This window comes from Orcinus orca, chromosome 10 (assembly GCF_937001465.1).
Source record: "Orcinus orca chromosome 10, mOrcOrc1.1, whole genome shotgun sequence".
Classification (NCBI taxonomy): domain Eukaryota; kingdom Metazoa; phylum Chordata; class Mammalia; order Artiodactyla; family Delphinidae; genus Orcinus; species Orcinus orca.
The window spans coordinates 7,078,553-7,089,614 of NC_064568.1; the positions used below are offsets into that span (position 1 = coordinate 7,078,553).

The following is an 11,062-nucleotide window of genomic DNA, read 5'->3' on the forward strand; positions in this document are numbered from 1 at the left end:
ATGGTACATAGAAAAAAAATAGGCTGGATGTCATATTATTTAATACTTTTTTTTCTTTTTTTTTTAATTTTTTGGCTGCACCGAGCATCTTGTGAGATATTAGTTCCCCGACCAGGGATTGAACCTGGGCCCCTGGCAGGGAGAGTGCAGAGTCTTAACCACTGGACTACCAGGGAAGTCCAACAATTGGGGGCTCTTTTGCTTTTTTTTTTTCCCGTTTCTACTGTCTTTATTTCACTTAATCTTCACAACTGTATTCCCATTTTTAAAATGTAGGGGGTATGTGTTGCTCAAAGATACACAATTAATAAGTGGCAGACCCAAAATTCCAGCCCAGATGAGATTCCAAAACTCATGTTCTTCCAAATAAAGATTTAGCCTTTTAATGTCTGACAAAAATTAGTAGAATGATTTAAGAACTCTGAAAAGAAATGGGCCTTAAGCAACAGGCTCAAAACAGATTCAACTTTACCAAGGTGCTTAATAACAAGTAACATAAACCCAAAGAAATCTTCCTCAATATGTAATTAAAGTAACACATTTGCAGTGAAGTAGGATGGTTTTGGATCTCATTGCTTTTGAGAAATAAAACATAATAATAATCTCTGTACTTTGAGAAGTTAATGAATTCCTTCCAAATATTTATTTAATAAATGACATCCAGTCATCATAATTAGATACACTTCTTATTTTAGAGAAATTTAATGGGTGAAATAACCATGGTTTTTAAATTATTAAAGCTAAAAAAGATAATGGATAGAAAAATATGAATTCTTTGTTTAGAAAGGAAAAAATATCATGCAAATTCCAAAAGTTTGGTTAAGTGTGGAAAACACTCTCTCTATAAATCCAAGAGACAGAAAAAGTCCCCAACATACCTTACTATCCACAACTCTGTCAAGCCACTTCAGTTGATTGATGATGAGTCGAGGCATGCTGAGTCCATCACTGTTCACGCTGAATGTTAGGATGGATGAGAAGTCAGGAAAGTAGCCTTTCTGACTTACACAGCAGCAAGCATTAATACTGCATATAACATTTCAGCCATTCAGTTAACATTTACTAAACACTTACCATGCGTTGCACACTGTGCTAAACACACAGGTAATACAAAAAAAAGCATGAGACATATGCTTATGTATGTTGAGAAAGATGTCTGGAGGAAGACGCACTAAACTGTTAGTGGCTATATCTGGGGAGGGTTTAGAGAGGGGAAGAAAAGTCTGGAGAGTATCTCTTAAAATATATGAACAATTAAAAAAAATAAACGTAACAAACTTTAACAAATTGAGTAAGATAAATTGTTTTTAAAGGTAAACAATGGGGACTTCCCTGGTGGTGCAGTGGTTAAGAATCCGCCTGCCAATGCAGGGGACACGGGTTCGAGCCCTGGCTCGGGAAGGTCCCACACGCCGCAAAGCAACTAAGCCCATGTGCCACAACTACTGAGCCTGCGCTCTAGAGCCCGTGAGCCACAACTACTGAGCGTGTGCGCCTAGAGCCCGTGCTCTGCAGCAACAGAAGCCACCGCCATGAGAAGCCCACGCACCGCAACAAAGAGTAGCCCCTGCTCGCGGCAACTAGAGAACGCCTGCGCACAAGGCCCAAAGCCGCCAAAATAAATAAAAAAATAAATTAAATAAAGTTTAAAACTAACTAAATAAATAAATAAAATAAGAGGTTAAAAACTAATTACATCAATTTGGTAAAGTACCAAAAAATGCAAGTAATTTTTACCACTGTGGAAACAGAAGATTTTCAGATTTAGACTATGTCAAAGTACTGAAAACCATTTATGGATGCAGAGAAGTTGGCTCAGTATTAGTATTATCATTAATATAACAATACTTATTAATAATCATTAATTATTATCATTAATATAATAAATTATTATAAATAACTTTCTAGTATTATTTCCCCTAAAATGACAGTCTCTGCCTTCTTCCCAGCCTCCTATATCTAACTTTTGGACCACCTCCAGCTCCTCTTCTTGACAGCATTCTCAGTCTTTGTTTACTATAGACAAATTTAACTGCTAAAAAAGACTTAGCCAGGACACAAAGCATAGTGCATGCCATTCAGGCAAATCATAAATTTCTAAAGATAAATCTTCAAGTTTACTATTGTTACATACAAGACCTAGAAGCAGCACATATTAAAAAGGAGGAAATAAAAATTACCTAAATCCTCTCTCCCAGAGAGGTCCACCATTGATATACATGCGTATATGTATCTATGTAAATGTGTATGTATGTACCTTTAACAAAATACTGAGTGGAACTGTAAATACTGATTTGTAGCCTGTTTTTTCAATTAATGCATGGTATTAAATAATCCTCTTTATAATTTTTAATGTCCACATGATATTCCATTATGTGGATATACCTAATTTACTTAACCAATCTCCTATAGTTGAATATCTCAGTTTACAATTTTTGTTACTTTAAAGAGTAATATTATTCATTACTGTTTTCATTCATAGGTATTGCCTTAGGATAAATTTGGAGGCATGGCTGAACATTAAAGGGTATGCAAAATCTTAGGTTTTGATACACACAACCTACTGCCCTTCAGAGTAATTACACTGCTTTATATGTTTACCAGTGATATATGAGCAGCCTGTTCATCGCACTCAACAAGGGAGATCCTTCGCGAGGGAAAAAAATTCTATTTATTGTTTGAAATTGTTGTATTTGATTATTAATGAACTTGAGCATTAAAAAAAAGTGTTTAATGCTCTCATATTTCTTCTCCGTGAATTGTCTATTCATGACCTTTATGTACTTATCTGTTAGGCTGTTCTTTTTTTCTCTTAGTTATTTTTTTATTATTACTATTTTTAAGTAAATTTATTCATTTTTATGTTTGGCTGCATTGGGTCTTCGTTGCTGCACGCAGGCTTTCTCCAGTTACGGTGAGCGGGGGCTACTCTTCATTGCAGTGCGCGGGCTTATCATTGCAGTGGCTTCTCTTGTTGCGGAGCATGGGCTCTAGGTGCGCGGGCTTCAGTAGTTGTGGCACGTGGGCTCAGTAGTTGTGGCTGGCGGGCTCTAGAATGCAGGCCCAGTAGTTGTGGCCCACGGGCTTAGTTGCTCTGCAGCATGTGGGATCTCCTCGGACCAGGGCTTGAACCCGCGTCCCCTGCATTGGCAGGCAGATTCTTAACCACTGCGCCACCAGGGAAGTCCCTTAGTTATTTTTTAAAGTAAAAAAGAAAAAAAAAAAAAGTAAAAAAGAATTTTTTTTTTTTTTTTTGCGGTATGTGGGCCTCTCACTGCTGTGGCCTCTCCTGCCGCGGAGCACAGGCTCCAGACGCACAGGCCCAAGGGCCATGGCTCACGGGCCCAGCCGCTCCGCGGCACGTGGGATCCTCCCAGACCGGGGCACGAACCCGCGTCCCCTGCATCGGCAGGCGGACTCTCAACCACTGCGCCACCAGGGAAGCCCAAAAAAGAATTTTTTGGGGGGGTCACAGCACGCAGCTTGCAGGATCTCAGTTCCCCCGATCAAGGATCAAAGCCAGGCCCCAAGAGAGTGAAAGCCCGGAATCCTAACCACTGGACCGCCAGGAAATTCCCTTAAAGTAAATTTTTAAAAATGGTAGCTCATATGCAGTATAAAATTGAAAAGGTAAAGAACAGTATTCAGAGAATATATAACTCCTGGGAGACAACCAAGTGGCTCCACTCCTGGGAGACAACCACTATTACCAGTTTAGTGTGTATCCTAGGAATACATGGACATATAAATAGATGAAATTTCAAAGAAAGTCACCCCAGTAAAACTTCAGTAGTCATTTAAGAATCTGGAGGCATAATAAATATGATCTTCAGACATACCAATGATGCTTCAGAGCAATCTTTTCAGAGAGAAACCTAAGTACACCAGGGTACTTTGAGCATTCCAGAGTAACTCCACTTACTTTTTGAAAATAAATTCTGGCAACTTTTCAAATAAGATTTTGATAATGGCAGGCTAAAAAAGAAGACATAGGGAGTTAGGAGACTGTCTCGAAATGTACAACAGAAATGTATAATTAGCTGTAATTCTCTCCAACAAGAGTTCTTGGAGGAAAAACCCTGCCTAATTGAAATCCTCATTATAACAATGTCCACCTGGTGGGAATGTAAATTGATACAGCCAATATAGAGAACAGTATGGAGGTTCCTTAAAAAACTAAAAATAGAACTACCATATGACCCAGCAATCCCATTACTGGGCATATACCCTGAGAAAACCATAATTCAAAAAGAGTCATGTACCACAATGTTCATTGCAGCAGTATTTACAATAGCCAGGACATGGAAACAACCTAAATGTCCACTGACAGAGGAGTGGATAAAGAAGATGCGGCACATATATACAATGGAATATTAATGAGGCATAAAAAGAAACAAAATTGAGTTATTTGTAGTGAGGTGGATGGACCTAGAGTCTGTCATTCATAGTGAAGTCAGTCAGAAAAACAAATACTGTATGCTAACACATATATATGGAATCTAAAAAAAAATATATATGGTTCTAATGTACCTAGTGGCAGGACAGGAATAAAGACACAGACGTAGAGAATGTATGTGAGGACACGGGGAGGGGGAAGGGTAAGCTGGGACGAAGTGAGAGAGTGGCATGTACTTATATTACAACCAAATGTAAAATAGTGGGAAGCAGCTGCATAGCACAGGGAGATCAGCTCAGTGCTTTGTGACCACCTAGAGGGGTGGGATAGGGAAGAGTGGGAGGGAGACGCAAGAGGGAGGGGATATGGGGCTATATATACACATATAGCTGATTCGCTTTGTTATACAGCAGAAACTAACACAACATTGTAAAGCAATTATACTCCAATAAAGATTTAAAAACAAAAAAGTATGTCCACATGAATGCTGCCTATATTTTGAATATAACCTGTTGGAATACAAAGATTTATCAATAATCTGTCCTCTGAAAAATTACAAAATGACTATCAAGGCAACATTAAAATAATCAGATAATCAAAAACATTATTAATTATGATGACAATTGTTAACCTATGAAATGCAGGCCTTAACAGATTATCAAATAGTTTGCAAGAAAAGATTTCTCTTTGGAGGAACAAGAGAGCTCTGAGATTTAAGCTAACTAAATTATATTCAAGATTTCCAATGAAAAGGAATTAAGATCAACAGTGCAAGAGAAGAAAAGAGGAAAAATGAAGGACAGGGTGGGAGGGAGACTTTTCATTGTATATACATTTCTATAATTTGAGATGTTTAAAACATCTCACTGATTGTCTAATCAATAAATTAAGAGAGAAAGGAGGAGGAAAAGGGAAAGATCTAGTTAATAAGCAAATACGAAGCTAAATGGGAGATGATGCAGATGTGAATATGGCAGAGATATACAAGGTACTCAGAACACACAGGATGAAGCTTTACAAAACAGGAATCAGAGGCCGCCAGGATAAATGAAGCTTCAAGATGTATTGGGTTTATCAGCTCAGTCCAAAGCCACAGATATTGCCCTACAAGATTCATGTCAGCAACAGGGCTGTGGTAACCTGTTGCAAACCCAAACTCTCCCATTAACCCTGCTCTGCCCTGTGCTCCAGCCACTTACACTTGGGCATACACCACAAATCACATCCATTAAATGTCCACAGAAAAAGTGGCACAGTCTCACCTGTAATATGTCAATCCCCAGAAGCAATTTAATGAGGCTCTTACAGTAAGATGTGCCCATGCTGTAAAAAAAAAAAAAAAAAAAAAGGAGAGATTGGTTTTCTATTTTGATTTTCTTTTAATGTTTTTATTATCCTTTCTCTGTAAAATTGGTTAACTATGTAATTTTTAAGGAGAAACTATCCTGTTAGATAAGAAATACAGAACATGAGAAGATAGCTTTTAAGTCACAGACAAGTGGAGTTGAAACTGTATCAACACAGGTGAGACACATTCTAGAAAACATTCTGGTTCTTAGTCTTGTTATCATAAACTTAATAATTTAAAGGTTAGGTTAAAACTTTGAGGAAAAGAGAGCTATAAATCAAAAGTAAAATTCCAAAAAATCGCATTCTGCCCCAACCCCACCTCCCAATCCAGTTAAGTGTAACAGACTAAATTTCAGCAACAGTCCAGTGCTTCGTCTCCACACCTGGCTTCCTCATCCTGCAGATGTTCACAAGACAAAAGGCAGTTCCTGAAACTGTTTTGGTCCTCAATGTAAGACTCCAGGCCACTAACGAATTCTTCTATTATCTTAGTGACATTAAAAAAAAAAAAAAAAAAGAGTAAGATTTTTAGTTTAACATTTGCTGTCAATTAGCTAAAATCATTCAAGCCTATTCAACTTTATGCTAGTGTCTTTAAACTCCCAATTCCAGAGCACTGCTGGCAAAAACAAAAATACTAAGGAGAAAATACATACTTTGGGATAAGAAGGATGTTTCCTCAGAGTCTGAAAGAGCTTCCTTTGGAAAATGATTTGATCCACAGCTAAGAGAAAAGAAGACTAGTTGGTCCCCAGTGTCTTTAACACTTCCTACCAGAGTTTTACTTTCCTAAGACCTAGGTTCCTGTCTGATGAAACCAATAAAGATATTTCCAACCTAATTTCAGAGCCAACTCTTATAAACCCACGGCAAAACAGAATTAGCTTTTATAAAGGATAGCTACTAAGTATTCTTAAAAAATAAAGAAAGCCAAAACCTTAGCTGGATGGAATAATCTATGCCCGCAAAGTAGGGCCTTATATGGCTTTATAAATTTTCTTCTGAAATTATTCTGACACAGATTTAATTGCTCTCTAGGTATTAATTTATTTTTTCACAAGAAAACATAAAGTAATACTAGTACATAACATTCTTCCTTAAAAAAAAAAAAGGATTAGACATACCTTACTTAATATGCATTAATCAGTACCAAAGAGAATAACAACATTCTCTAAAAAGCAATTTCAGTTTCATCCTTATCTCAAGACAGATGGTGTTCCCATTTCTAATCTTCATTGCCTCTCTAGAAAATCCATGATTCAGTCCTGAGCCCATTCACTATACCCAGACAAAAGATTTTGATTAAAATATTACCTAGTTGATTCTGATTCTCTCCTGTTCTAAGAGTAATTCCTGATGTCTTAAGAAGCTTTACAAAGACACTGTTATTTTCTTCAACTTCATTATGAACATGAGATTTCTTTGTCTTTTTGGAAAGCGGCTGTTTCCTGGCTTCTGAAAGTAGACAAAATTTTCAAGAATGTGACAAATAGTAAAGCAAAGGTTAAAATGTAAACCCTAGAACAATAACCCTAAGAGGAAAGTTGATGGGTTCCTGAAGAACTATACTGGAACTGATGCTGCTGTGCAATTTTCTCTCTAACAAGTGTCAGCAATAATGGCTTGCAAACAAACAAATAGAACAATCAACAAATTGAATTATTTTCACTTACTGAGTTTTCATTTGAAGAATTCAAAATGTGCCACCTCTAACAAGAATGACCAGAGAAATGTTTTCCAGCCAAATTCTAAAGCAGTCAGGGTGTCTCATGTGGTCTACAAACCACAGTGTTGGAATCACTGGGAAGCTTACTAAAAGCATATTCTTAGGTCATGTCCCAGAGCTACAGAATCAAAATTTCAGGGATGGAGCATGGGAATCTGAATTATTAATATGCTCTCCAGGTAAAAATCCTGACGCACACCAAAGTTTGAGAACCAACGATCAGGATATAGAGGTAGAAAGAATGCAGCAGGTTCTCCTACATCATATCTTTGAGTACAAAGCCCAGACTGATTTCATCCCAAGGCTTTCAATCCATAAGAAATAATAAAAAAATAAGCAAACAAAAACAAAAAGGTGGGCTTCCCTGGTGGCGCAGTGGTTGAGAGTCCGCCTGCCGATGCAGGGGACACGGGTTCGTGCCCCGGTCTGGGAGGATCCCACATGCCGCGGAGCGGCTAGGCCCGTGAGTCATGGCCGCTGAGCCTGCGCGTCTGGAGCCTCTGCTCCGCAACGCGAGAGGCCACAACAGTGAGAGGCCGGCGTACCACAAAAAAAAATAATAATAAAAAATAAAAAGGAGTATTTGCAATTTTAGAGAATTTAACATTTAATAAAAAAAAAACAAAAAAAAACCAAAAAGGTACCAGAAGTTAAGTATGATTATCTACTCTTCTCCCTTAATGAAGCAACGTTAGAATTGCCTTAATAGAGTGGATGAGTGTGATGAATGAAAGACTATCAACCTCTTCTCATTGGAACTCTTAGGGCTTCTGTCAACTGCATTCTCACATGGACAGCTTCTGTACTCTTTCTTTGCCTCTGGTGTGCTTGCTTTGATATGATACTTTTCCTTTATACATCGCCATCATAGCATTTATCTAGATCATCATTTTTAAGGCAGGAAAGAGGACCATAAGATTTTTAAAGGTAAGGGACTTCCATGGCGGTCCAGTGGTTAAGATTCTGCCTCCCCATGCAGGAGACGCGGGTTCAATCCCTGGTCAGAGAACTAAGATCCCACATGCCAAAAGGCAACTAAGCCCATCCACTGCAACTACTAAGCCCACATGCCACAACTAGAGAGAAGCCCTCACACAGCAGAGGAGGATCCCACATGCTGCAACGAAGATCCTGTGTACCAAAACTAAGACCCAATGCGGCCAAAAATTAAAAATAATAATAATAAATAAATATTTTTTAAAAAGTGGTGGGAAGTGGGGGAGCTTGTTTAAAATACAACCCAATCCAGAGATCCTTTAAAAACAATAAAAATAAAAAATAAAGGGTATAGACTATGTCATATCTTTGTGCCCCAGCACCTAAAGGATGTACAATAGTTAAGCTCTTATGTATGTAGATTCCTCCTACGTATGTAGAGACTGAAACTCACAGACTATGGGCATGCCCAAAGTCATACATGCAATTAGAGGCAGAAATTTCATTCCAAATCTCCTGATGCTAGATTCTGTGTGCCCCATCCATTAAGCCTTGGTGACTCCAGCACTTGAAAACAGGAACTTTATAACCTTTTAGTGCCTCACACATTTGCTACAGGAAATAAAGCAACAAATGACTAGACACTTACTAGAGGCATCTTCTGTCAGGTTCTCTTTATCCTCAGATGTTGGGAGTCTTCTTTTGGAAACCATTTTGACCAAAGCCTTTTTCAGTTAAATTGCAAATCAGAGAACAGAAATAACCTGTTAGAAGCTAAATTCTGAGAAGTTAAAGCTATTAGCTCAAAGAAAACTATCCAAAACCAAAGACTTTGCAAAATGCTATCTAAATCCAGGTGCTGAGAAAATTTCAACTCCTCTATCTGCTCAAAACTCCCTTGTTTTCAAGACTTGTTTACCTAGTTGCCTCTTTAGCCACACCGTTTCCCTCTTGCTGAAAGATAAAACCCACAGTTCTCTGACATTTAAGATCCTTCATCATCTAGCCACAATCTACTGCTCCTTTAACTCATTAACCGCATACTATATGCTAGGGACTGTGCTAGGTGCTGGGGTTACAACTGTGAACCAAATACAATCCCTGTCCTCAGGGAGTTTACTATATAGTACCAAGTAGTCCTGATGTAGTTATAAAAGAAAAGTGCAGGGCTTCCCTGGTGGTGCAGTGGTTGGGAGTCCGCCTGCCGATGCAGGGGACACGGGTTCGTGCCCCGGTCTGGGAAGAGCCCACATGCCATGGAGCGCCTGGGCCCGTGAGCCATGGCCGCTGAGCCTGCGCGTCCGGAGCCTGTGCTCTGCAGCGGGAGAGGCCACAACAGTGAGAGGCCCACGTACCGCAAAAAAAAAAAAAGTGCAGGGTGCTATGAGGAAATCTAGTCTAGTTGGCGGTGATGAAGAAAAGCAGGGACAATTTCTCAGAGATAATCTCTTTGAGAAAGTGATTTTTAAGCAGAGACCTGAGGGTTAAAGTAAGAGTTAGCCAGTAGAAGAGGTATGAGAAGAGTGGTCCAGGCAGAGAAAAACTCAACACTGAAACAGGGAGAATGTAGAGTGAGAAATGAGCCTCCAGAGGTAGAGGAGGGCCTGAACCACAGTGAGTTCTATTTTGTAAGCTAGAACCTTCCTGGTTTCAGTGCTTTTGCATAAGATGTTGTTTTCACCTGAAATGCTCTTAACCGCCTGGAAATTACTCCTCCTCCTTAAAGACTCAGTCAAATGTCATCTTCCTCCTATCCCCAAGGGAGATTACTACTCCAGCTTCCCTGCTCCAGAGTATATGTAGGAGCCCTTACAATGCACTAGACTGTGGGGCTCCTTGAGAGCATGAACCCAGTGTCCTTTATTTCAGGTATACCTAGTGCCCAGCACGGTACCTGGCATAAAAAAAATTTCCGAGAATATTCGCTAAATGAGAATGGCTGGCAGGCAGGTAAATACTAACAGCTAATAAAAACTATTTTAAGTGCTTTACATTTGATACTTCATTTATTCCTCACAAAACTTTTTGAGGTAGCTACCATTATTCTCACATTCAGTGGCAGAGCTGGGATTCCAATTTAGCAATCCGGCTCCAGGATCTGCCTCTTAACTACCACCTACACTTACTCTTGATTATAATAGTCCCTTCCAATAATATTTACCATTTACTATGTACCAAGCGTCATGCTAAGCGTTTTCTTTATCCGTTGCCTCGTTTACTACTTATAACCATTACCGGCCATTCTGTCGATGGAAAAACTAAGGCAAGTCAGGGCCTCCTGACTTCAGGGCACACGCCCGTAACACGTGCTAACCGGTCCCGCTTCCAGAGAAGCCTGAAAGCCGGGGAGACCGGACGGGCTGCCCGGACCAGGTCCTCCGGGGAGGGGGCAGGGGTCAAGTCCTTCCTCACTTCGTCATTTTAACGACGCAAGGAGGTACCTGGGAGGATCATCCCACGACAAGACAGTTGAGGAAGCTGAGGTTCGGGGCACGGAGCCCCAGAAGGAAAGGCCGGGCTCTGCCGGGGCCTAGAGACCGGGCCGCAGAGACGCCGGGCCTCTCGAGGAGACAGCCGCTGCCCCACTCACCCGCCGAGATGCCGTTGTTGCCCCTCCTTTTCGACTTTCCCGCGCGGCACAACGTCACACTGAC

At 39.9% G+C, this 11,062-nt stretch overlaps 1 protein-coding gene across 12 annotated transcripts in view; it reads right to left on the minus strand.

The window, feature by feature from the left end:
- The window catches only part of FANCD2 (FA complementation group D2), a 56,517-nt gene extending 45,468 nt beyond the window's left edge, over nucleotides 1–11,049 (minus strand). For 3 of the 12 annotated variants that reach the window (XM_033437345.2, XM_033437351.2, XM_049716212.1), the window contains exons 1-8: nucleotides 10,570–10,762; nucleotides 9,058–9,133; nucleotides 7,061–7,201; nucleotides 6,403–6,470; nucleotides 6,130–6,233; nucleotides 5,659–5,719; nucleotides 3,923–3,975; nucleotides 879–957 (exon numbers count right to left, since the gene is read on the minus strand). In XM_033437345.2, the coding sequence (XP_033293236.1) occupies nucleotides 879–957; nucleotides 3,923–3,975; nucleotides 5,659–5,719; nucleotides 6,130–6,233; nucleotides 6,403–6,470; nucleotides 7,061–7,201; nucleotides 9,058–9,133; nucleotides 10,570–10,572 (585 nt within the window). In that variant the 5' untranslated portion in view covers nucleotides 10,573–10,762. Of the gene's footprint in view, nucleotides 1–878; nucleotides 958–3,922; nucleotides 3,976–5,658; nucleotides 5,720–6,129; nucleotides 6,234–6,402; nucleotides 6,471–7,060; nucleotides 7,202–9,057; nucleotides 9,134–10,569; nucleotides 10,764–10,849 lie in introns of those variants that run through there. The other 9 variants (XM_033437349.2, XM_049716213.1, XM_033437354.2 and 6 more) reach the window with 6 other exon arrangements.
- Nucleotides 11,050–11,062: the final 13 nt, after the last annotated feature.